Source organism: Lithobates pipiens, unplaced genomic scaffold, assembly GCF_037356315.1.
Source record: "Lithobates pipiens isolate NorthernLeopardFrog02 unplaced genomic scaffold, aLitPip1_a1.2 Scaffold_25, whole genome shotgun sequence".
Lineage (NCBI taxonomy): Eukaryota > Metazoa > Chordata > Amphibia > Anura > Ranidae > Lithobates > Lithobates pipiens.
Window position 1 is genome coordinate 225,861,821 of NW_027507787.1, and position 27,955 is coordinate 225,889,775.

The following is a 27,955-nucleotide window of genomic DNA, read 5'->3' on the forward strand; positions in this document are numbered from 1 at the left end:
GACTACGTTCAGGCTAGTAGCCAATAGCTTTGGTCTAGGAATTTGATCTGGGCATGCGTGGCACTTGGTCCGATCAAAATTCTCTACACATGATCGGAGTATGTCTGATCGAACCAGTTGGTCGGAAATTATTTCACCCATGTTGGAAAATTGGGTCCAACGGATATTCCGATGGAATCAGTCCGATGCATACCACACACAGTCGGATTATCCAACAACACGGTCCGATAGGACACATTCCGACGGATTCTCCGACCGTGTGTACAAGGGCTTACTGTGAAGAAACCTTTCCTTTATTTGGAGAGGAAATCTCTTTTCCTCTAGCTGTAAAGAATGCCCCTGTGTCTTCTGTGATGACCTTAAAGTGAATAACTCAGCACCATGTTCATTATATGGACTCCTTATATATTTCTACATGGTGACCATAATCTCCTCTTCTCAAGAGTGAATAAATTCAGTTCCTCTAATCTTTCCTCATAGCTGAGCTCCTCTATGCCTCTTATCAGTTTGGTTGCCCTTCTCTGCACTTTCTCCAGTTTCCCGAGAACTGAACTGCATATTCCAGATGAGATCTTACCAATGATTTGTACAGAGGCAAAATTATCTCTCTCTCTCTGGAGTCCATACCTCTCCTAATACAAGAAAGGATTTTGGTCGCTTTGGAAACCGCAGCTTGGCATTGCATGCTATTATTGAGCTTATGATCTACCAAAACCCCCAGATCCTTCTCCACTATGGATCCCCCCAGTTGTACTCCCCCTAATATGTATGATGCATGCATATTCTTAAACCCCAAGTGCATAACTTTACATTTCTCAACATTAAACCTCATCTGGCATACAGCCCAATTAAACAGTGTATTGAGGTTGTCTTGAGGTGTGTAATTGGGAGACATCCTGTTTGAAAAATATCAGTACACTTCTTGACATGTGAGTGTGCCTTGGTAATCCTGTGCCTTCAGCCTCATAGCTGTATATCTGGTGGAAAAATTCACCTAAGGCAATGTTTCTCAACCTATTTTTATTTATGCACCCTTTAAAAGTATGCAAAATTTTGAGGCACCCAGTGTAAGGGCTGGCCTCAGCCCTTCCTTCTCAGAGCTCTGTGCTCAGCCGTCGGTTAATTGCCTAAGCCCTTGTACACACGGTCGGAGATTCCGACGGAATGTGTCCGATCGGACTGTTTTGTTGGATATTCCGACTGTGTGTGGTCTCCATCGGACTGTTTCCATCGGAGTATCCGACGGACCAAGTTTTCCAACTTGTTGGTAAAATTTTCTGACAAAATGCTCCGATCATGTGTAGAGAATTCCGATCGGACAAAGTGCCAGGCATGCTCAGATCAAATTCCTACACTAAAGCTATTAGCTACTAGCATGAACGTAGTCCCATTGTAACGAAATAACGTCATCACGTCGGATTTTCCAACAACTTTGTCCGACCGTGTGTATGCAACAGTTTCGGACAAAATCCGTCGGACAAAATCCGACGGATTTGGTTGTTGGAATCTCTGACCGTGTGTACAAGGGCTTAGACTCTTCAATCCTTAGTGACTCACCTGGTCTTCATTTCCTGCTCATTAGCTAGAGCTGCTGGTTATATAAACTCCCTGGATCAGAGGTTCTGCACCTTTGCCTTGGTCAACATATCCAACATATCCAGACTCTCTGCTGTCTTTTCCTGTGAAAGACTTTTGCTTGGCTGACTTTCCTTCTGGTTCCTGACCCTGTTTGATGTTACCTGTTCTGGTTACTGACCTCTGGCTATGTTTTGACCAAGTTTGCTCTGTTTAGTTTAGTTTAGTCTAGTTTAACTACTTCCCACCTGGCCAATGTACATATACGGCCAGGTGGGAGCCGCCTCCTTCTGACTAGACATTCAGGAACGTCCTTCAAAAGGAGGGGGATCGCGCGCACATGTGCCCGCACAGCAGCGCAATCCCGATGTGCTCATGTCACCCGGAAACGGCACATCTCGGATCGGCAGGAGGGCTCTGTGATTGGCCCTCCTGATCACATGACGGCCGTGTCCAATCACAGCTGTCATGTGATCAAAACAAACAGCTGGTTGCAAGGCAATCGGCTCTGCCCCTCACACAGAAGTTGTCGCTGAGGAGAGGAGATCGCTGCAGACGGCTGATGATCAGTGAGTATGAGCTGTTTTTACAGCTTTTTACTCACTGATCACCAGTCTAGTGTAACCCTACAGTGTACACACACATGTCACCAAAATACACATGTCACCACACATGTCCCCAAATAATAAAAAGACATGTCCTCAAATAAAAAAAATGCATGTCCCACTAAAATCACATGTCCCAATGATTGCACACATCTGTACTTGATCATTTGCGTACATATGTCCGTGATCACACAAACCAATTATTATACACTTAACAGAACTTTTTTTACCAAAAACATGTAGCAGAATACATTTTGGCTTAAATTTATGACAAAATTAGACTTTATTGGATTTCTTTTAACCACTTGAGATCCGCGCTATAGTAAAAAGACGTCTACAGCGCGGATCTCAATTTCCGGGACTACGTCTATTGACGTCGTCCCCTTTAAGAGTTCCCCGCGCGCTCCCGGGAGCGCGCATCGGGGAAAATCTGTGTTGGCCGTGTCCGCTGGACACAGCCAATCACAGATCGCTGTAAACGGCCAATCACAGCGGCCGTTTACAGCGCGATCGCCTCCTCCAATGGGTGATGATCTCAAATGTAAACAAATGAGATCATCACCCATTGCCGAACGTGTCTCCTCACACAGCGATAGGGTGTGAGGAGACCGAAGGTTTTTGTGAGTGTGTGAAGTGACAGTAAACTTATAAAAACCCGACCTGTGCCCAGATCTACCCTGCCAGTGCCCAGATATACCCTGCCAGTGCCCAGATCTACCCTGCCAGTGCCCACCTGTGCCCACCTGTGCCCACCTGTGGCCACCTGTGCCCACCTGTGCACCGCCAGTGCCCACCTGTGCACCGCCAGTGCTCCATCTGTGCACCACCAGTGCCCGCCAGTGCCCCGCCAGTGCCCGCCAGTGCCCGCCAGTGCCCGCCAGTGCCAGCCAGTGCCAGCCAGTGCCAATCGGTGCCCATCTGTACCAATCGGTGCCCATCTGTGCCTCAGCAGTGCCCATCTGTGCCGCCTAAGCAGTGCCCATCTGTGCCGCCTCAGCAGTGCCCATCTGTGCCGCCTAAGCAGTGCCCATCTGTGCCGCCTAAGCAGTGCCCATCTGTGCCCATCTGCTGCCTTATCAGTGCACATCCGTGCAATAAATCAGTGCACAATCTTTATGATTTGCACCATAGCTTGTAGACTCTATAAATTTCACACAGATCATATAATATGCAAAAATTTGGGTTATTTTTACCAAAGATGTGTAGTAGTATAAATTGTGGCCAAAATTTATGAAGAAAAATTGCTAATTTGCTAAATTTTGTCACAGAAACGAAGAAAAATTCATTTTTTTTCAAAATTTTCGGTCTTTTTTCATTTATAGCGCAGAAAATAAAAAACCGAGAGGTGATCAAATACCACCAAAAGAAAGCTCTATTGGTATGAAGAAAAGGACAAAAAAATCATTTGGTTACAGTATTGCATGACTGAGTAATTGTCATTCAAAATGTGAGAGCACTGAAAGCTGAAAATTGGTCTGGGACTGAGGGGGGTTTAAGTGCCCAGTAAGCAAGTGGTTAAAATAGAAAAAAGAACATATTTTTTCCCCCAAATTTCCTCTTTTTTTGCGCTTATATCGCAAAAAATAAAAAACGTAGTCGTGAATAAATACCACCAAAATAAAGCTCTATTTGTGGGAACAAAATGATAATAATTTCATTTGGGTACAGTGTAGCATGACCGCGCAATTGTCATTGAAATTGCGAGAGCGATGAAAGCTGAAAATTGGGCTGGGATGGAAGGGGGCGAAATTGCCCTGTATTGTAGTGGTTAAATAGTGTGATTTTTACTGCACTTTTGTCTCAGCCTGATTCATGGTTCCTTACACCCAGGTATAAAAGATTACAGTGGTTCCAAAGGCTCTTGTGCACATCACTGGATCAAGATTGGGCTCTGGTATAAATATAAAGGGGGGCTGGGGGTGGGAGATGCATGTAGAGTGTTTTTTTTTTTTATCTTAATGAAGAGCATGCATTAAAGTAAAAAACATTAAAGTCAATGCTTTTTTACATTGATGCATTCTCTTCATTAGGGTAAAAAACCTTCTGCATGTAGCCCCCCCCTTCCCCCCAGCAATCCAGTGATGTGCACAAAAGCAGCAGCTCTCTCCCTCCTCATTGGCTCAGGGACAGCAGCAGGAACCAAAGCCAGTGAGGGGGGAGCAAGGGGCATGACAGAGCCATTTCCATAGACACACAGAGTGAAGCACATGGGAGCAAGCATGTAAAAGTGCTCTGGGGGCACTCAGGAGGGAGGAGCAAGGATCACCAGCTGGGGACCCAAGGAGAAAAGAAACGAGGCTGCTCTGTGCAAAACCATTACACAGAGCAGATAAGTAGAACATGTTTGTTATTTGAATAAAAAAAATAATTGAGCATTTACAATCTAAAAAACCTGAATGTTGTTTATCACTGGGAAACCTGAACGTCACAAATTAGAGCCCCAACTTCATGTCAGATGCCTTATTATGCCAGAGGTCCCCCCTACACAGCAGAGTCCCTCTCATCACATCAAAGTCTCCCCACACATTGGAGACCCCCCATTTCCACAGAATTTCCCAATCACAGAGTCAGAGGTCCCCCATCACCTCAGAGCATCCCCATGACAGAGTCTCCCTATTACATTAGAGTCTCTCTGGATCACAAGATCCTCTCATCCATTTTGATCCAGGACAAACTGGATCTCATGCTTGTGGCCCCCCGGGAAACCCAAATGATACCCTGGTTGAGAAACACTAGCCGAAGACGCTGCGGCCTCTTACTGGTAGTCTCATCAAATTTGGAGGGATTCTTGGTAATATCACTCCTGTACTGATCATTGTTCTCCATGCTGGATAGAAAGCTGTTCTTGAAGAAGAGCTGCAGTGCAAGGATCTCCCCGCTTCTTTGGATTTGTGCTTCCTCTCCAAACTTGGAGTGATATTTTATGATGTCACTCTTGTGCTGTTCATTGTTCACCTTGCTGGAGAGGAAGCCATTCCTGAAGAGCTGCAGTGCAAGGATCTCTCTGCTTCTGTGCTATCTTCACCTCTCCTGCTGTTTCTTTATTATTACTCCACCAGCCATCTGAATGAATGTGGTTGAATGTGGATCTGTACTTGCTCTCCAAATTTGGGGGGATACTTGGTGTGATCACTCATGTGCTGCTCTCTGTTCTCCTTGCTGGAGAGGATGCTGTTCCTGAAGAGAGGCAGTACACGGGTCTACTTTTTTCTGTGGATCTGTGCTTCCCCTCCTGCTGCTTCTTCATTATCACCCCATCAGTCATCCGATCCCCAATCTTCATAGGAGCAGCTCTGATATGGAGATACAAAGCACAGCTGCTCTAACAAGATGGCCACCCACACAAACATGCATAGTGCACAACAAGGCATTGTAAATCCGTAATGGAGAAATGATTAGGAAAAACAAGCGCAATACTAATGACTGTTCCATTGTTTTCTGCTTCCCTTTATTGGGTACAGCTTCTGCCATAAACTCCTTTTTAGCATACATGCTTGATGGAAGGTTTACACCGATCAGACCTCAGCTCCCCCCATGTTCCCTGCATAACAACTGAACCTTCTTTCTCTCTTCTCTAGGTAACATATATTTTTGGAGGCGTGAAAAAGATCTGAAGTTAGTATTATATCAATATTTCCCAACATTGAGTAATGGAGACGTCTTGACCACATCAACTATCCTGATAAGCATGACAAAACATCCAAAACCCAGTCAAGAGCTTTTAAACACAATGGGCAGTATAGCAAAATGGCTGTCTGGTCGAATGACTCAATCGGGAGGTTTTTATGCTTCACAGGTATTAAAGATTTACTATATAATTGTGGCCAAATATTTACAATGGTTTACCATAGCACAGTAAAGCATTCTTATGCCGTGTACACACGACCGTTATATCCATCGGAATAAACTGACGATCTTTCTGACAGAGTTCCACTGAAACGGTTTTGCCTACACACGATCACCCAAAAGTCCGACCGTCTAGAACACAGCACATACAGCTCGTACGTCTGGACTAGAAAAAGGAAGTTCAATAGCCATTAGCCAATATCCGCCATCCCGTACTTGCTTCATAGCATGTGTCGTTTTGGGTCCTTCGGAAAACAGCATACAGACGATCGGTTTTCCCGATAGGAATTGATTCTGTCGGAAATATTTAAAACATGTTCTATTTCTAGGTCCGTCAGAAGTTTCTGAAAAAAAAGTCCAAGAGGCCCACATACAATCGGACTGTCCGATGAAAAGATTCCATCTGAATTTTTCTGCTGGAAAGTCCGACCGCTTGTACGCGGCATTAGAACATAAGGCATCCAAGTGTCTCATTCTATCACTTATCCCAAAAATAAGAGGATTGTTCCTTATTCTAAGCCAGTGGGTGGAACCACCATGCCAATGATTTCTTTATGACCCATCAGCCAGAACAGTGACGGCGAAAATTAGCACCCCAGATATTTTGGAACAACATTTCCCATGATGCTCAACTACAGTAAGGAGTGCATGATCATCATGGTAAATGTAGTTCCAAAACATCTGGCCAAGGTTCGCCATCACTGATCTAGATGTACATCCAGAGCTGCTGTTGAATAGTGCATAAAACAGGGCCCTAAAATCATAGATTTATTCATTAGGCAATAATGACCTGACTCTCCAGTCATTAGACACCCCCCCAAACAATACTCCAATCAACAGCATTTTTTTTTTTTTTGCAAATTCTACATCTAACCAGTTTTTCAAATGTACATGGCACAGAGACTAAAAACAATAGTATACATCTGTATGGAGCACTTTTTTTTTTTCGTTTTTTTTATAATCCTGGAGCTATGTTAACTACATGTCATGGTTTTGCAATAGTGTTTGCCTGCTTACCTGTATCCATGTGTTCATCTCTAGAGACCAGCCGACCCTCACCTGACTGCTTTTGTAATCCATCCTCTGGCATGGTTCCACCCTAGCTCCTATCAGAGAGCTCTATATTAACCTGTGCACTGCAGGCCAACCCTGCTGATCAACCTTTGTGTGTTATCTTCCTGTTACCTGCCATGTGCTCTTCTGTTGTTCCGTTACCGACTTTGGCGTGTCCTTGACTATCCCTGTTTGCCTATGATCCTGACCTTTTGGCTTGTCCCTGACTATTCCTGTCTGCTTGTGTCCCCGACCTTGGCTTTGTTCCTCACTATCCCTATCCTCCTGTTGCCTACTGTGGGTGTAAGCTGGGGGACCCTGGGGGTCGCGACCTGGAGCCAGTTGCAGCCAAGTCCATCCTCACCACTAGAGGTGCTGGTGAACACCTGCTGGTTCTTAGACTCCGCGCCCCAGGGAATCTTACGCTCTAACCCCAGTGGGATCTGTGTCCCGTCTGCAGCAGTCAGCCATAGGGTCCACAACCTTGCGGTGCACTCCTGATCCCTACGGTGTGCATTTGTCACCCCCCCTTCAAGGTGACCTGACACTACAACAGGTTTAAGATGGATTTGGGCCACGGCTTTTCTTTTTCATAAAATGTGTACATTTACTCCTTATTAACACTTAGTTTACTCTAATAATGAAAGAAAAGTGGGACGATAATAGTTAAAGAGAGAATGGGAAGAAACACTTAAATAACCCCTTCTTCCCCTTCTCTCTTTAACTATTATCATCCCACTTTTCTTGTTTCCATTTTATTTTATTAACCATCAATAATTAAACTTTTTTTGTTAGTTAATTTTTTTATTTTTTGTTAGTGTCACATTTAAAAAAGCACAAAACTGAATAAAAAAAAAACAACCTTTGTTTCATTTGTAAATAACTTTGCAATACTCTGTACCAGAGTCGGAATTTAAATCTCATTTTAAATTATAGAATAATATTCATACTTTATTCTACAGTAACTTTTTATTTTTTTATTATTTTTTTATTTAACACACAACAAAGAAAGTATGCATCTTTTTTTTTTTTTTTTTCTGTCTAAGCATTGCATTATGGTTTTTTTTAGTTTTTTTGCAAGACCCCACCACAAAATAAAAGCCTTTTTTGTCCTTAAATTAAATTACTATTACTTTGTCATCTTAAAGTGACACTAAATGATATCCTTATTCTCCAAACATAATCCACACGCATCCACTGCTTAGAGGCTCTGATCTATTTTTCATTAAATTGTTTCTTACTGTGCATTTCTGTCTGCTTGTTACATCTTCCACTAGATCACAGAAGCGAAACAAAGAATTAAGATTTGGAGGAGGCTGAGAACAACGGAAAGGGCTTTTTTTTTTCAGTTGAGGATACATACTTAAACAGATTTTATTTTTGTAAACCAAAGTTTAGCGTTGTTTAAAGTTCTTGCTGAGAAGGGGCAAAGTGAATTTTGGGATATAGAGGCTTCACAGTATATTCCCCCCCTATGGGCAAATAGCAAGTTGGGCGAGATGCAGAAAATAGGGTTAATTAGGGAATGGGAAAGACGTGCCATAAAGTACATTCACCAGCTTTATCAGAACGGAAAGCTAAAATCCTTTCAGGAACTAAGGGAACAATTTGCAATCCCGAATAAATCCTTCTTTAGATATCTGCAGGTAAGACATGCAATGGCAGAGCAGTTTAGAGGACAGGAAATAGAATGGTGTAGCATACCGGTATTACAGAAAATTATCCGAGCTAAGTCAATGAAAGGCTTAATATCAAAAATATATCTAAGTTTATATAAAGAAAGTTGGGAAGGAATGCAGGAACGGCCTTATAGAAAGAAGTGGGAAAGAGATGTGGGAAATATATCGGAAACACAATGGGAAAGGATCCTGGAGCTAGCACTATGGGTTTCTCTTTCTCCACCCCAGAAGATGTCACATTTATTTTTATTGTATAGAGTTTATTACACTCCGCAAAAACTTTTTTTCTTTGGTCGAAGACAGGATGCTTCCTGTTCTAGATGTGGAAGGACAGAGGGGGACATGATTCAGATGTTTTGGAGACTGCAGATTAAAGGAATTCCTTTGGGACCCCAGGTCAACAGAACTAGGGGGGAGATTTCCCACTCTATTACTTTTCTGGGGACAACCCAAAGTTTGGGATTTTCTTTTATCTTCCTTTTCAATGATAATGTTAAACAGGATAAATAAAGAGGGCAAATCTCCTTTAATTGGGCACAGACAGCAATAAAAACTGACAGGGGTCCTAATCCCTCTCCACTCTATCCAAAAAAAGAAGAAGAGGAAAATGCACTGGGATGCATTGAAAATGCATCAAAGGACGCAGAAACTGTGGTGTGAACCGGCCCTTAGTGAAAGTAGTTAAAATTTATAAACCTAAACTGATCTTCAAAATATTACAGTTTTCCTTTAAACTTTCCATCCATTTCTTTCTGGCAGACTACATCATCGGCGACTGAAGCTCTGACTCGCTTTGCGCGGATAATTAATACAAAGGAGACCGACGTTGTTGTTTCTTTACTTCAAAATGAGATGGAGGTTTTCAGTGTGGCGATTAACAAACAAAATAAATTTATAATCCAGAGAAAGGACATCTCTTCACCTTTTGCAGAGTATAAATTCGTTGTCACTGGTACAGGCAGCCCTTTTGTTCAGGTAAGACAGGTGGCATCACTAAAGAGAACCTCTCTCTAGGAAAATGTTCCTGAATATGTACAAGAATAGCCTTTAAGTAACAGGCATTTGCACAGCCGGAGTGTAAAAGTCTTCATCTTGAGTGTAGTTCTTGCGCGCAGGGTCTGGGATGTGCGCTGGAAGCCGGCTGTGGGTTTTCGGTAAAAGTTAGTACCGACAGTCCCATCAGAGTTCTTGATGATCAACAGAATCAGAAAGGGGATCTGTGTATCATCCATATTAAATGTAAAGTGTAAATTAATATGGTTATTATTGAGTGCCTGGATACATTTCTTCAACAAATGCTGGAGACCCTGTCCAAACCAAGAATACATCGTCTATGAATCTATACCAGACAGTGTATTGGTTGTTAGAAAAAATAATTCTCTCCCAGGCTCTCAAATAGAGATTGCCTATGGCTACACCTGGGGTTTGCAAAAAATGTATTCTTCAAAAACAAAATATTTCCAGGTAAGAATGATAAATAATAATTGTAGGATAAATTCATTGAGAGGCCAAGTTGAGCGATCCTGCTCCATCAAGAAGAACTTGGCCATCAGGACTCCCTGCTTGTGGGGGGGATGCTCGAGTACAAAGCCTCGACATCGATGGCCACAAGCAAGGAGTCCAGAGGGACCTGAATCTCCTCAATGTGCTTGAGTTGGTGCTATATAAATCCTGTATTATAATAATAATAATAGTAATAATAAAAATTTCTCCGACTTTTTTCCCTCACGCTCTCTCTCCCATTCTCATTCCTTCTCGGCCTTTCTCTTTTTAGCTTTCGACTTCCTACAACATAATGATTGCTAAAGAAGAAAATTCTGCTTTTGACGTGACTGCCCAGGCAACAGCATTGGATTGCTTCGGTGGGGTAGCAAAAAAGGTTGATGTTACGGTTTCTATCAGGTACCTCTTTCCAATTCCCTTTTATCAGGGTCTGTACAGGTGAGGGTTGGGAGAAAACTGGGGCAGCAGAGGTGGCCAGATCTGTGTGGCTACACTCAGAAAACTGGGACCAGATGGTGTATTCTTTAAGTGAAATTTATTTACAGTGAAAGGAAATGCTTCCAAACACTAGTAGAGCAAACGGAAAATATAAGTTAACCGAAAAACCCAGTGATAGAATACATGACTAATAACTTACAAACAGAACCCTAACAACTAACTATATACAATATATATATATAAAATGGGAAACACTGAAAACTGGAGGTGCTGGGAGCAGACAGGAAGGGGAAAACAAAATTGGGATCAGGAAAAAGGAAGCAGGGTACAAGGCAGGAAGCAAGAGCAGGATCTAGGCAAACAGAATCTAGCAGCAGCAAAACACTGTGAGAGCCACTTACTAGGAAAGGACCTAAATATCCGCCCAGCAGCCAGGATCAGGTGGAAACTGATTACTGGAGTCTGCTGGGAGACACTTGCTGGTGGACACTGGAAATACAACCAATGGCTGGTGGATTTTAGTTTTGGGGGGCACTGACAGCAGCAACCCCCCCTGGGCAGACTGCAGTGTGACTCTGATAACACATTGACCCCCACCCCAGCAGACTGTGGCATAACACACACCAGCCACCCCCACCCCCCTGGGGAGGACAGAGTTGTGGAACCTACCCGATCTAGGGCTTGCATGCTGCAGTGTCCTCTCCTCCTCTCCCAGTATGGGATGCGGGCAGCGGCCCCGGTGTCTGCTACTCCCACAGCTGTGTATTTTCTTCCTGTTGCTTTTAAGCGGTAAGCATCCAATAGGATCGCCTGATGCTTTGGCCAATTGGGAAATAGGTCTCAAGACCTGCATCCTGATTGGCTGGGAGGAACGTTAGTGTGAAAACAGTAAAAATTCATTCATCATCATCACACAACATGGTGGGATCAGGACGCAGTGCTCTGCAACCCAAGCCCACTCTATTTTGAAGTCTATTAGAGCCTCTGGCTCTAATCAGATGATTCAAAATACACCCCCGCCTATCCTCGCCATAGTAATTCATGCACCCTGTGTCCTGAAAGGGGCCGGGCGCATGGATAGGGAGGGCGGCGGAGGTGTTGGGGGGGCAGTGCCCATGTGCCCACAATGCATGGGCCGCCACTGGCTTCATCAGAACCTTGGATCCCAGTACTGTAACAATACACATAAACACATAATCACTCACAAAAAGCCTGGTAGACCCCTCTCCTTATGATCAGTTGAAGCTGACCAACAAGTACTAGTTGAGAGGGTCTCAGAGAAATCCCCCTACCCCAAGGCAGGCGAAGAAGGAACCTAACGGCCACAAATCCTCAACCTAAGCTTCAGAGTAGTCCTGAAGGCCCACACTCTACAATCAGCTACTGCATTGAAATTAAGGATAGTGTTGTCAGCCTGCCATGTGCATTCCTTTAGTTGTCCATTAAATCTACCAGATAGGCAGCCATACAGCCAACCGGAGGAGCTTTAAACGCAGGCAGGCATTTCTGCTACTAATTGAAAGGCCGCGACTTTGCTTTTGCCAGCCTGCATCAGGAAGCGCTGTTACTGGTTGGATGTCTAGGTAAGAAACTTTAGGTAAGAAATAGATTTAGGGTTTATATATACACTTTAAATACAGCTGGTCACTTGTCTGATCACATCTTCCTTTAATTGCTCCTCACTTTTGTGAGGGCTGTAGAAAAGAAATAGTGGGTATAACTTTTTTATTTGCTTACATTGGTTGTTCAAATTTCAAGTGTTAGTACAGTAACTCTTCCTCTTTAGTTCTTACTGATCATTTCTGGTAAATCATGGATTCCAAACAGAAGCAATGGGGCGCAAGCTGTTCAACATCCATAGAAGACTACAGAATGTTTACAGAGATTACACCAATGACAAGACATTTCTCTTGTCAAAGGTGTTATCTCCATTCTGTAGCCTTCTGTGGATGTTGGAAAGCCTTCACCACTCCTTTGTCAAGAACTCAATGACAACACGCTACGTCTGCGTGGAATCCTTTTTTTTTACCTGCAATGAAAAGGAAGAAGAGTTACTATAAAGGAATAGTTACTCTACCAACATATGAAATTTGATCGACCTATGTTAGTTAATAAAAAAGTAATGCCCAATTTTGCATTACTTTCAGCACAGCCCTCCTATAATACATTTTTCCAGACTTACAAAATCGAGTTTTCCTATTTCAGATACAAGGGAGAGGAGTGTGGTGATACTATTGTGTCTGTTGACATACTGACTGGATATTGGGCTGACCTTAATTCAGTAAGAAAGGTAAGTCTCACAATTTTTGGATTTTTATATCTAAAAATATTGAGAAGCATTGACTGAAACAAGCACATTGGATATAAACTGACTGGGTGAAATATTTGGGGGCCAAGTTAGATAGCAGTTTAAATGGATTGCAGGTTTTTTTTTTGGAAAGTAACTGGCCTGTTTGATGATCACAGTGTAATTTAATGATTTATCACAAAAAAAAAGTACCGGTAGATTAAAAATGTGCCTAATGACTATGAACACCAAATGCAGGGCCTGCCATTGTGTAGGAAGGGATTCTCATCTACCCATCTAAATCGGATTCGGATGCCTCCATAGTCTCAATATGCTCACTATTGATCATTAACAAAGACTGGATTCATAATCCTGATGCCCAACATAATTAAATGGATTTCCTCTGAACCGCAAGGTCAAGGATCTCCACTATGGACTCACAGGAGATATTCTGCAGAGAGCAGCATGCCTCTTGGTCACACCGATAACATGGCAGAACCAGCATGCTATCACCTAATAATAGTGTGTGTTGGAGTTGGCGTCATATAATGTGTGAACGATCGACTCATTAATGGCCAGTCGCCAACCGGTTATGCCGGGCTCCAGGTCTTTTCTCCTGCCAGTAACACCCATCTCAGCACTGACTGCCAAATTATTTTGAGGAAGATGGTAAAGAAAACCGAACTGCCTCTACCAGTTCTTTAACACACACTACACATTACATTTTACTCTTCAACCCGCAAGCTATGGAGAAAAACCTTTTGTATACTTCGTGGGGCCTCTCACATTCCTGGTCCAGGCCCAGTCCATAGGAGGGTTTTGCTACGCAGCAGGTCCTAGCTTTGGGCCGCTGCCTCTAGAAGGGTAGACCACCAATCTATACCTCTTTTAGAACCTGTTTCACCAACCATCACTATCTCCATTCCCAAACTGGCATCTTCTCCTTCTTATATCTTTCTCTTTTCATTATTCAGAAAGTTAACATTTAGGTACACACTTTGTTCCCCATTTCCATATACTGTAGGATTTCACTCAGTATTCATAGTAAATCAGACCAGACAATTCACTTAACCAACAGCTCTGTTTACTGAATAAAGCTGGCAAAACATGCAAACTTATTTAAACTGTTTATATTCAGCATTCACATGGCAACAGGTTTCCTCACTTTTAGCATTTTTCTTTAAATTTAGGCAGGATTTGGGTTATGTTGTGGTGTCCAATACCTTTAGCTTGTAGTGGTTCCCATCTTTTAGTGGTACCCCCCCGAACAGTCCTGCTCAGGATCCCACCAAGTGGTGAGCCGCTTCAGTGCCACACTACATCCTCTCGATTTACGGTCCCTCTCCTTCCATCTTCCAAGCAAGAGAGCCCTAGAGACCCAAACCCTTATGCTAAACGACCCCCTTGCTACAGGAACCTTAACACCAGCTACACACTAAACATATAGTGTATCATTAAAATGGTTGGCCCCTGCCTTCATACTGCTGGTGACAGAAGAGGATGAAGAGAATCTTAGACATTATCAAACCTGGTTGAAGAAACCTGGAAAAGGTAAAGTATATCATTTTTATGTATAATGCGGTAGGGGTAGAGAGAAAAGTCATCTCATAATTTTAAAATATGTCAATACGAAGCCAAGGTGGGTCACCATTACATCTTTTCCATTGAATTTTTTTCTAGCAGTCTAACATCGCAGATTATAGAATGAATGGCAACAAAGCACTCTTCTATTTAAAATCAGTAAGTCAAAACCTCTTGTTCATTATTCTTGTAGACTTTTTCTCCAACATTGTCCTACATTAGAACTGCGCCCATCCTCCCTGAAGTTTGACATTTGGTCAAAGCCAGTGATGACAGTATGTGGGGAGGTGCAGAATAGTGTGGCGGAAGTAATTACACAGACTCCGGGTATAGAGAACAGAACCTGTATTAACGCAGAACCCAGTAATTCCTAACACACCCTGTGGGAAGACGCCCAACGGCATAACATTCAGGGCAAGTAACAGCACTGTATAGCAAAGCAGGTCTCAGTTGTGCCATCAGCATCTGTCTTGAGGGGTGGAATGCGGTCTGGCCAGTCCGGGCCCAAATGGGGAGGTCTCCAGGTAGGATGGCATGTCTCTATGCTTTTCCTACTCGTCTGGAACCTCTCCCTGCCACTAATGACTGTTTTTGGCAGATGAGTGACCTGTCCCTACTCTACCCACATGCTAAATGCATGCCAAGCCTGGGAGCCAGGGCCTTAAATAGGTTCTGCCTGACCCAAGATGGCTGTTAGAGTCACATGGGGTGGCAGCATCCAGTCAGATAGCTTCTCAAGTGACCCAGGAAACCATAGAGGAACCATGTACCTCTTGATTTTCCCTCCTCCTGCCATGCCGCTGTGGTTGGGTGCCACCTGCAGTGGAGAAAGTAGACTGCATCTGCCTACAAGTAAAAGATATGCCTGGCTGGGCCAGGAGGTGGTTTGGGCCAAGGCTTGAGTACCTCAGGAACAGTAAAATCTATCTATATATGCAGAATAGCATGCTGGTTATACTCACTGTGGAACTTAAGGGGTTAATCCTGTGTATTGTGTAAAAAGCCCCTTTGATCCTGTATGCACAGATCCTTCCCTTCCTGCAGGGTCACTCTTGGCCAGGCCAGATAAGCCAGATACACAGAGCGGCCCCCCTGCACATGCTCAGTTTGGTCTCTATTGCTGGAGAGAACATTTCCTGTCTCGAGCTGAGCTAGCCGGGTCACATGGTATGACATCATACATGTGGGTGTGTATACAGATCCTAAATGACAGCCCAGTCCCTCCTTCCTCCTCCATGCCCAGTAACTAAATAAAGAACACAGTGGGTGGGATGTCACGTAACAGCAGAAGGACACAGGCTATAGTGGAAATGTCCTCCTACCTGAACACTCAGAGCTGGATATACCCAGGAATGTAAATCACGTGACCGTGCGTGTTTGGAATGCACATATTTAACGTGAACCTGTACTTTGACCATGTAGGTCACTTTAAAAGAAACAATGTCACCTTGTCAATGCAGAGAAAAGTGTGTCTGTAAAGAGCATTCCCTGACCTGCACATTGTCCTTTAAGGCAATTAATTTATTGCTGTAGGAGGCATGTTCATTTTCTCCTAGATTAGCCAAGGTATTGAGTCCGATTGATGTATATATATATTTTTTTCAAGGTATATATTAATATATTTTTCTTTTAGGTCACCAGCATTGCAACCAAGTTCACTTTGACAACATACTTACAGAAAAAGGTCTCAACCTTTATGACGGCCTCCGTTGTAGCAGAAGAAATAACTACAGGTAATGCCAGAGAATCCTAACTAATATACAGGTATCAATACTGCATGGGGCAATACATGCCTATAATAGCCATGTGTGGTTCGTTTCGTTCTGAATTAAAATTCAGAGGAGTTTTCGTTTTTCTGAAATTCGGATGTATCTAAATTTCCAAATAACAAAAGTAACAAATTTAAACGAATCCGAAAAAAATAAAAAAATAAAATTCAGACGGAATTCAAATTTAAATCATTTTCAAATACTTTTCGAATTTAAATGGTTTTCGAATAGTTTTCAAATTTATAGAAAATTTATATAAAAAAAAAAAAAGATAGAATAGAAGAGAATATAACAGAAAATAAAAGAATAGAATAGAGTAAAAGAGAATAAAAAATAACAAAAAAGAATAGACTAGAATATAATAGAAACAAATAGAATAGAACAACATAGAAAGAATATAGCAAAACTGATGATTCACAAGCACCTGCCCTCCAACTCATGTGATCACCACTGCACTTATAAATATGTGAAAAATAAAAAGTGAAAAAACTAAAACTAAGGCAGCTGCCTTGAACACAACAACCATATATCTGAATTTATACCTCTCAAAGCAATAAGATAAATAGCGTCGCTCTAATATTATCAAATCAGTAGTGTAGTGATTACACAGTGACCTCCTAAATATCACCTAAATACTGTGCTGCAAAAATTATTCAAAAAACATTCACTAAAACTCTTGACATTAAAAGTACCTCATATCATATTAAGTGATAAAAGGGGAAAAAAAGTCAAGATACCTCAAGAGCCAGTGCACCCAAAAAAACAAAAACAAACAAAAACACACACACACTCTCTGTGAGAAAATGTGAAGAAAAATATTAATTCAAAAATATTTAAAAAATTGAATAAAAGATTTTTTTTTTTTAAATTTCAAATAGAAAAGATAAAATAAAGAAAAAATATTAGAACCAAAAATATTATTATTATTAAGTGTCCATAAAACACAAAACAAGTGATTCGATGAATGGTGGATAGAATTAGTGTTGTCCTTGTGCACGTCCACCACACCTCAGTGACCGTGATTCCACTCCAACTAAAGGACTTGCACTCACCAGCTGCATATGCCTCCCACTCCTCGTGTTGGCATAAATCGCTTTTAACCACACTTATCCGGGCTTCAAATGGATCTTCAGATAGCAATCGTGATTAGCACAATCTCTTTTCCTCAAGAATTAGTTGTTACAAATGTAAGCCCTTGTACACACAGTCGGACATTCCGACGAAAAATGTCCGATCGGACCGTGATGTTGGATAATCCAACTGTGTGTGGGCTACATTGGACTGTTTCCGTCTGAATATCCGAGCGACAAAGTTGTAGAGCTGGGCTATAAAATTTTCCGACAACATGATCCAATCTGACTTTTTCCGATCGTTAGTAGAGAATTCCGATCGGACAAAGTGCCACGCATGCTCAGATCAAATTTCTAGACCAAAGCTATTGGCTACTAGCCTGAACGTAGTCCCGTCGTAACGAAATAACGTCATCACGTTACAAACGATTGGATTTTCCGACAACTTTGTCCGACTGTGTGTATGCAACACCAGTTTCGGACAAAATCCGTCGGACAAAATCTGATGGATTTTGTTGTTGGAATGTCCGACCGTGTGTACAAGGGCTTAGAGAAAAAGCGTTTCCAATAGTGTGATATAGCACTGCACATTTATTTGAAATTCAGTAAAACTCACACAGTTGAACTCACATGTGTAAAATCACAGCAAGCCTAAAAAAAACAAAAACAAAAAACAACCAAGATGAATAAACCACAGACTTCATGCGCTGATAAAACGATATATAGTGGTCATGATGAATCCCGAGTAGTGTGCCAGCTAGTGACGTCTCACCCACTCCTTTTCCGTGCTCCCACTATTGAATGCAGCAGGTCTGATCGTAACACACTCCATCCTCCGTAAACTCTGAATGCCTGCCGTGTGGCCACGACCCTACATGTTTCGTCAGACGACTTAATCCCATGATTCATCTCCAAGGCCAGCATGAAGCCTGGCAGGCAAGAAAAAAAAGCGAGATGACCATGCAAACCTTCTGACTCCCCTCTCCCCTTCACCCAAACCATTACAGACCACAAATTCTCAACATGGGGAGGGTACCTTGTCAGTGGAGACAATAACCTCTTCCCCACAAGCCCAGCCCTGTGGTTGTGGGATATAAAGGTGAGGGCTTATTGGTATATGAATGTCCCCTTAAAAATTAAGAGGGGCCCTAGATACTGCTCCTCCCACAGGTATAAGTACAATGTACCCCAACTCATTTACAAACAAATATAAACAGTAAATAATTGTAAAATATTTTTACAAAAAATAAATAAAAATGTCCCACAAATCCATCATAAATCACACCGTTTAGCGATGCAGATCCTTGTCCATCATGATGAGCGATATCCACTAACCCACCAAAGAAAAACATGCAGATCCATCAACCTGTCACCACTCCTGACCATCAGTTGGTTTGAAGACAAAGGGGGAAGGATGGTGACCATGGCCACATTTGGTCAGTTATGTCACCCAACCTGTTATTTTCAAGAAATAAATAGGTATTTTTCTTTCTGCACATTTGAGGTGTGTAGAGGAATCCTCCCCACTCAGCCATTGTATTCTGACAGCAGAACTCCTCTACTGTCAGGTTACACTGATCACTGCTGAAGCCACTAATCAAAAAAAAAAAATTCCAACAGGCCCATTCTCCACAAGTCATTTACTGAATTGACCTCTGTCCAGCGGTAGCAGCCATGCGTGGATCGAAATTTGGACGGTCCCTGCTGAACCAGACAAATTTTGATCCATCTGTGGCCTGTTAGGATTGGGTGGGTTTAATTTGAATGCATCAGATGACAAACACATGTCTTATTTCACTATCTGTCTGGGCAGTACACCAGTCTGTCAATGGCAAGTCATCAATTTAATTCTCCTTTAACCTGTCACCATTTTTCAAACCTTCTGTATTATCTCTGATTCTAGGTGAGACTGGAGGTGCAAGATATAAGTATCCATGTGACAGTGAACTTGTGACAGAGGTTTGTATTTTATGTATTTATATAGCAGTTAAGGACAAAATTAATTTATTTTCATTTTGAATTTTAGAGTCTCAAATTTACAAGCCGACCTCAATGCTCTGTCTAATTGGGCGACTATGTGGCAGATGAGGTTTTAATTGTGAGAAATGTAAAGTTATGCACTTGGGGCCTAAGAATATGCATTCATCATACATACTAGAGGGAGTACAACTGGGGGAATCCATAGTGGGGAAGGATCTGGGGGTTTTGGTAGATCATAAGCTCAATAATAACATGCAATGCCAAGCTGCGGTTTCCAAAGCGAGCAAAGTCCTTTCTTGTATTAAGAGGGGTATGGACTCCAGAGAGAGGGATATCATTTTGCCCCTGTTCAAATCATTAGTAAGACCTCATCTGGAATATGCAGTTCCGTTTTGGGCACCAGTTCTCAAAAAGGATATCGGGGAACTGGAGAAAGTGCAGAGAAGGGCAACCAAACTGATAAGAGGCATGGAGGAACTCAGCTATGAGGAAATATTAGAGGAACTGAATTTATTCACTCTTGATAAGATGAGATTAAGGGGGGATATGATCAAAGTGTACAAATATATAAGGGGTCCATATAGTGAACTTGGTGTTGAGTTATTCACTTTAGAGTCAACAAAGAGGACAAGGGGGCATTCTTTACGTCTAGAGGAAAAGAGATTTCATCTCCAAATACGGAAAGGTTTTTCACAGTAAGAGCTGTGAGCTGTAAGAGCTGTGAAAATGTGGAATAGACTCCCTGCAGAGGTGGTTCTGGCCAGCTCAGTAGATTGCTTGAAGAAGGGCCTGGATTCTTTCCTAAATGTACATAATAATATAATATAACTGGTACTTACATTTATAGGTAAAGTTGATCCGGGGAAAATCCGATTGCCTCTCGGGGGATCAGGAAGGAATTTTTTCCTCTGCTTTAGCAAATTGGATCATGCTCTGCTGGGGGGTTTTGCCTTCCTCTGGATCAACTGTGGGTATAGAATTGGGTATATGGGATTGTATGATATTATTATTATTATTTTTTTGTGGTTGAACTGGATGGACTTGTGTCTTTTTTCAACCTGACTAACTATGAAGGAAGTGTGAAAGTCACCATTGGGTTCTCGATTTTTCTAGCTGAGTTCTTCATCAAAACAGAGATAGGAGGCACCTGCATTGTATGCGTTTCCTGTAAAATTCTAGCATGGTTCAACCCCTTCCTTCCTCTTATGCTTTCTATTGGTCTTTTAACGCAACGGGTGGCATTCTTGACCAAGAAGGAGACTCATGGGGTAGAGGAGTGTGGGGCTTAGCTTGACTTTTACAATTAAAGTCATAGTTGTCTATACAGTGTATCAATAGATCTACAGTTTGTGGTGTCATGGAGATTTTGTACATTTCTTCATCATATGTTCACTCTGAATATCCCGGGCATGAGCCAGATAAAGTCTGAGTATATTTTGTGCCTGTAATACAATGTTCCTGGATGATACATTATATCACAAAAGTGAGTAAACCCCTCACATAAAGTAGTGAGTGTACAGCTTGTATAACGGTGTAAATTTGCTGTCCCCTCAAAATATCTCAACACAGAGCCATTAATGTCTAAACTGCTGGCAAGAAAAGTGAAAATGTCCAAATTGGCCCCAAAGTGTCAATATTTTATGTGGCCACCATTATTTTCCAGCACTGCCTTAACCCACTTGGGTATGGAGTTCACCAGAGCTTCACAGGTCGCCACTGGAGTCCTCTTCCACTCCTCCATGATGACATCATGGAGCTGGTGGATGTTAGAGATCTTGCGCTCCTCCACCTTCCGTTTGAGAATGCCCCACAGATGCTCAATAGGATTTAGGTTCCAGTAATCCATGTTGTTAGTCTGCTTGTCTTCAGAAAACTGTTTTCAGGCTGTCTTGTGCATCATCTTTAGAAGAGGCTTCCTTCTGGGATGACAGCCATGCAGAACAATATGGTGCAGTGAATACAATGGTCTGAGCACTGACAGGCTGACCCCCCCCCCCCCCCCCAACCCTTCAACTCCTGCAGCAATGCTGGCAGCACTCACATGTCTATTTCCCAAACATAAACTCTGGATATGACGCTGAGCACGTGCACTCAACTTCTTTGGTCGACCATGGCAAGGCCTGTTCTGAGTGGAACCTGTCCTGCTAAGCTGCTGTATGGTCTTGGCCACCATGCTGCAGCTCAGTTTCAGGGTCTTGGCAATCTTCTTATAGCCTAGGCCATCTTTATATAGAGCAATAATATTTTTTTTCAGATCCTCAGAGAGTTCTTTGCCATGAGGTGCCATGTTGAACTTTCAGTAACCAGTATGAGTAAGAGTGATAACACCAAATGTAACACACCTGCTCCCCACTCACACCTGAGACCTTGTAACACTAAGGCCGCGTACACACGCGGGGACTGTTCGCCCAACTTTGTCCGCTGAACAGTGTTTCGGCAAACAGTCCGCTCGTGTGTGGGCTTTCAGCGGACAGTTTCAGCGAACAGTCCGCTGAAAAAGGTTTTTCGGAAATTCCGAAAAACTGTCCGCTGAAACCTTGTTTCAGCGAACAGTCCCCTCGTGTGTAGGCTTGTTCGTCAAACTAAGTTCCGCGCATGCTCAGAAAGGATTTACACGCCGAAAGTTATAATGCAGTGTATAGGACGTCGTATTTTTCGTCCCGTCGTACGTGCCGTTCACGTCATCGCGCACAGTTTCAGCAAACTGTTCATCCGTCGTGTGTGGCCATGTCCGTCCATGCTAATTTTGAGCGGACTTTTTGCCGAAACTGTTTGACGGACAAAGTTGGGCGAACAGTCCCCGCGTGTGTACGCGGCCTAACAAGTCACATGACACCAAATGGCTAATTGAGCCCAATTTGGACATTTTCACTTAGGGTGTACTCACTTTTGCTGTCAGTGTTTTAGACATTCATGGCTGTGTGTTGATTTATTTTGACGGGACAGCAAATTAACACTGTGATACGTACGTTGTACACTCACTAATTTACATTGTAGCAAAGTGTCATTTTTTTTAGTGTTGTCACATTAAAATATAGAATAAAATATTTACAAAAATGTGAGGGGTGTACTCACTTTTGTGAGATACTGTATTAGCTTCCCAAAATTCATTATTCAGACACCCTCCTTAAAGAGACTCTAGAAGAAGTAAAGAAAAAGAGAATGAGTAAGTTGAGCTCCGCTGTGCAATAATAATACCAGATACAAATACAGAACAGTAAATTGAAGCACAAGTGAAGTTCATAGTGTTCAAAGTAACCAGACAGATTTCATCTGACAAAGCCAGGAATCCAATCTGGTTTTTGGTCCTCCAGTCCTTGTTCTGATTCTTTCCAAAATGTGCCCTAGATCTATAACTAGATGCCAGTTAATTCCCCCTCCAAAAAAAGACTGACCACACTCCCTAACACATACTGTATGTATGATATAATTTTCATTTGTGTAGATAGGCTATAAAAGTACATGCCCTTTGCCATAGACCCCCAGCAACCAGAGCTCTGGTCTTCCCTTCTCCCAGTAGGGAATGTAAATGGGCCCTTGATAGCATCACTTACAGTGCAGGACTAATAGTGGCTGCTGGTGCTAAATTGCACATGTTGACTTTGGTAAGACAGGAACAGATGTAGGTCCAATTGCTTATAAGCAATTGGAATGGAGAATTAAATATAGTTCTGCCAGTGGTAGGACCCTTTGACTGCTATGAAAAACTTATCTCAACTAAAAGCTTTGCAATCCTTAAGGTTATTAAGGTTTCTTGACAGAAATTTCTTTGACAGAAATTCTCTCTCATGACACAAATTGGCAACACTAGCCAAACATTACATTAAGGGGGCTAGGTGCTCCTACACTCAGCATGGATAGAGATAGGAGCTGTTACCTAGTTTCAGAGTGGAGTCCACTGCACTGGACCAGTAACCCAGCAGCTCAATCCCCAACAGCACATGGTTCTCACACAGCAGCGCTGGAATGGTAGTACAGCAGGAATGTTACCCTGGACATTTTAGTACACAGCCTAGACACAACAGCACAGTGTCTGGATGGTACACAACACAGCTCACAATCCTGTAGAGAGACACAATCTCATGTAGGCACAGCCACTGGAAACAGACTGCAGGGGTAGCACAATCCAGCATCACATGTGGCATTGGGGGTATTTGACACACCCATCCCATACGCAGCACAGCAGTCATGGGGCTTTCTTCTGCAAAGTTCCCAAGTCCTCTCAATGGACTGCAGGATATCTCTTCCAACAGTAGCATTAGAAGTGGCACTATACACATACACAAGCTTCCAGACGCTCAATAAGCAGGCCTCAGAACTGAACCCTGTCCCCGGGTTCGCTGCACACTCCACGCGGGTCTTAGTTCAACTCCCTGCAACTCAGAGTAGGTCTCCATTCCCAGCTATGCAGTGAATCATCTGAATATTCCCTGCCCTGTTCCTTGGGGCAGGCTTCAATACATGCGCAATAAACCTGTCAGATGTAAATAATAGAGATAAGTCTAGAAGGTGGCAGGCACCTCATTGGACTTAACTCATGGTATGCCTGCACTTTTTACAAAGTAGCTGAATTCCTGGGGTTCAGCTTTAAATAAAAAAAAAAAAATCATAAATGTGAGAAAGGGGAGGGCTAGGAGGCAGGGCAAAAATAAAGTTAATTTAGGCTAAAGGTCCACTTTGGAGACTGCCTATATAATGATAAAATGTAAGCTTTTTTGAAAAAATTATACTGCATCTATAAATTATGATATAGAGGGAATTTGTTCTAACCTTAAAGGATGGCTTACGTGGTCAGCTATCAGGTTCAGTTCATAGTCATTTACTTTTGGTTTCCCTAAATGTAAATGTTGGCTGTTATGCAGTACATGTTGAGATGTTGGATTGCGTGAAGATGCTTCTGTTAAACCTCAATCCAGGCTTTTGAAATCTTCATTTCAGACTTTTGAATGAGCACTAACACAGACACGTTGTATTGTTTTTCTTCTACAGCCGGTCGCATAACTGTGGTGGCACGAAAAAACAAGTCCACATTCTAGTACCCAAGGAGTAAGACTACTAGAAGAAGAATATTCGTAGATTTTAGATACAACTGAAAACTGCAATAAAGTTGCCAGAGCAATGGGAGCAACATAAGACTGATCTACGCTTGGAGAATTCATAACTAAAACAGAAATATTTCATGCATGGTTGTCAAAGTTTTCAAGAAAAACTCCTTCTTTCTAATGCAATATTCGGCTCTTAAATGCTCCACGATTCCTTATTTTAATTTCTGATACGTCTTAAAAAGTGTCCATTATGTCAATGCAAAATCTGTAATCGACAACTGCCTATGACACGTTGGGTTCAGTATTTGTGTGTTTAGAGTTACATCATAGAAGCAAGCCACATCTGAACAATCCCCCCTGTAATGGATACTTCTAGGGTTTGTATGAGCTTGAAGGAAGCTTCTTTCCTGCTTTACAACATCACTTCACCCAAAAACATAAAATTGCTTTGGAGTATTTACTGGTTGGCTAAGCTCGACATGGACAACTGCTTTTTAGTTTGACTAGAGAAGGAAATAGGACTAGAGTGCCACACCAAAGTATTTTAGTTCAATGAACAAATTTAATTTGATAAAAAAAAGTTCAAGTAGAATTTGTACAAATAGCCAACTTGTTTCTGGAGTTTAGATGCTCTCTCTTCATCAGGTCTCAAGAATGAATAAAGTCTTTGAGACTTGGATTGACAATATTTGGACAGGTAACCTTAGGCAAACATGTAAACTGTAAATGGTTGTGTAGCTTTTTTAGTTTGACATGACTAGAGTACCGTAGATGTCCTGGGCCCTTACCTTTACCAAGAGCCTAACCCACTGCAACACACCTCCTCATTCATTTAAAAAGTTAACAATGCATTTTGAAAATTGGATTTTAGATGCTACAATATTAATACTAAAAAAAAAATAGTTAAAATATCAGTTCACAACAAACCGTAAACCAAAATTTGAGAAACTGAAATTTGAGAAACTGAAATTGAATTAGGGTCTTTGAAAGGACCTTACCAAATGAAATTGTACTTGCAGCCATAAGCAGTATAAATACAAACTTTTGTTGGTATTTATACCCAAAGGGAAGCCATACCAAGCCAAAGCGATGCCATACTTGAGATGGGTCTCCAGTCTCCATTTGAAATTGACTAATAGATTGGTCTTCAAAAACCTAACCCGCCTGATGTGCACCCTGATTATAACCGTTGTTCCCTCATTGTCGCTAACAATTTCACAAAACAGAAATAGAAGGTAATGGTTGGATAGCAATATTTGGGCAACATTACAAAACAGAGTCTAATTGCTGAGCCATGCTTTCCACTTCCTAACCTATGAAGCTTGCAATCAATCTCCAGAATGTTATATATTACTCTACCTTTCATGAAAACACTGGCTGTTTTATGGATTTAATGGTTCATTTCTATCTATGTCTATCTGCAGAGTTTGTCTTCTTTGTATAAATGCCATGCTCTATGGTGTAGGATTTGCTGTTTTAGATCAGTTGGTTTCAAAATAAAATGCGTTTTCAGTTTGCAGCCTTATGGTGTGATATTTTGTTTTTGCAAATATTTATGGTCAAGTTGGTAAAGTTTTATGGCAGCTGGCCTTCACATGGGAGAAACGTATGACCTAAACAAGAAGAACTGTAGCCTATTTAAACACTTGGGACCAGTGACATCACTGAGAATAAAACCTATTCATTCATTTGAGACTAGTGACATTACAGAGAACCAACGATATCCATTCACTAGAGACCGATAGCATTACAGAGAACGCAGTCTATCCATTTTCTAGAGACAGATGATATCGGAGTGTTTTGTCGGATATTCCGACTCTGTGTGGTATGCATCGGACTGTTTCCATCAGAATATCCATCGGACCAAATTTTCCAACTTGCGGGAAATATTTTCAGACAAACTGCTCTGATCGGACATACTTCGATCATGTGTAGAGAATTCCGATCGGACAAAGTGCCACGCATGCTCAGATCAAATTCCTACATCAAAGCTATTGGCTACTAGCCTGAATGTAGTCCCATCGTAACGAAATTACGTCATCACGTTCTGAAAGATCAGATTTTCCGACAACTTTGTCCGACCGTGTGTATGCAACAGTTTCGGACAAAATCCGTTGGACAAAATCCGACGAATTTTGTTGTCGGAATGTCTGACCGTGTGTACAAGGGCTTACATGTATCCTACTCATTCCCAGCCTGTGGTTAGATGGGTAAAAGAGAAGCAGCAGACTGATGAATGGTTTGTTTCACTGCTCTCTTCTCCTATCAGCGTGCTTCTTGCACTCCAGCACAACTGGTTAGCTCCTTGGGTTGCTTCATCCTCTTCCAGTCAGAGCTCTTCTAAACTGGGACTACAAAAGGTTGATACCAAGTCAAAGATAAAAAAAAAGCAGAGTTAATTTCTTACCGGTAACTCTGTTTGCAGTAGTCTTCCAGAGCAGCCCTTGAGAGATACACACAGGAAACACATTACCATTGATTTTTTTCCCACTTAAAAGGTGGTCCCTCAGGTCCCTGGTCAGTAATCCACAAAAACCGAAGGCCGGAATCTGAAATGACATAATACACAACACAACCACACAAGGACAGACATTTTAGGGTGGGATCCTGCTGCCCTGGAAGACTACTGGAAACAGAGTTACCGGTAAGAAACTGACTCTGCTTTTTCTCCAGTCATCTTCCAGGTCAGCCCCTGAGAGGATAACCAAGAACTCTCCAGATTTAGGGTGGGACAACAGCTTGGAGGACTTTCCTTCCAAAAGCCTGGCCCCGGCTGGAAATCAGATCTGGCCTGTAATGCTGAACAAAGGTTGAGAATTTTGCCCAGGTTGCTGTGCTGCAGATTTGTTCTGGAGTGACTCCTGCCGTCTCTGCCCATGAGGCTGCTGAAGCCCTTGTTGAATGAGCCTTTAGGTCTTTTTGGCTGTGTTATCTCCATAACACTGTAGCACTCAAGTATGACTGCCTTAATCCATCTGGCTATAGTCTTTTTGGATGTAGTAATGTCCATTTTAGATACACTGACAGCGTTGCTATCTGAACCTTAAGTGTACTTAGCATTAGCCCTTTATCAGCGCCCTGCTGTAAAATCTCAAGAATGGCTGGTGTATGCATCTTTTGTCTTTTGTTTTCAGTGCACCAACTGAAACTTCTTCCAGGTCTTTCTGCAGATGGCGCTGGGTGTTTGGCTTCCTGGCGCTCAGAAGCATTACCACCACTTTATCTGAGAGTCCTTTTGATCTCAAGATGTCTTCCTCAGTAACCAGGCCGCCCATTTGAAACTTTCTTGTTTAAGGCCTGTAAGGGGCACATCAGGTCTGCCCTGTGAGGAAGAAGCCAAGGCTCTTCTGCCGAGAGACTGAGGAGAGACTGAGGAGTTGAGAGAACCAGGCTCTCTTGGGCCAGTATGGTGTGATCAATATAATTTTGGTCTGTTCCTGTAGGAATTTCTTCCCCACCCACAGGATCAGATGAACTGGAGGGAGGGCACATTTTGAAACTCCAAGGATTTTGGAGAGCGTCTA

At 42.3% G+C, this 27,955-nt stretch overlaps 1 protein-coding gene across 1 annotated transcript in view; it reads left to right on the forward strand.

Moving 5' to 3' along the window:
- Positions 1-25,932, forward strand: part of LOC143929829 (alpha-2-macroglobulin-like protein 1) — a 142,993-nt gene extending 117,061 nt beyond the window's left edge. The window contains exons 32-39 of the mRNA XM_077453805.1: positions 5,759-5,976; positions 9,518-9,733; positions 10,533-10,660; positions 12,905-12,989; positions 14,667-14,726; positions 16,201-16,300; positions 19,310-19,365; positions 24,376-25,932. Of these exons, the coding sequence (XP_077309931.1) occupies positions 5,759-5,976; positions 9,518-9,733; positions 10,533-10,660; positions 12,905-12,989; positions 14,667-14,726; positions 16,201-16,300; positions 19,310-19,365; positions 24,376-24,387 (875 nt within the window). The 3' untranslated portion in view covers positions 24,388-25,932. The remainder of the gene's footprint in view (positions 1-5,758; positions 5,977-9,517; positions 9,734-10,532; positions 10,661-12,904; positions 12,990-14,666; positions 14,727-16,200; positions 16,301-19,309; positions 19,366-24,375) is intronic.
- The last annotated feature ends 2,023 nt before the right edge of the window (positions 25,933-27,955 follow it).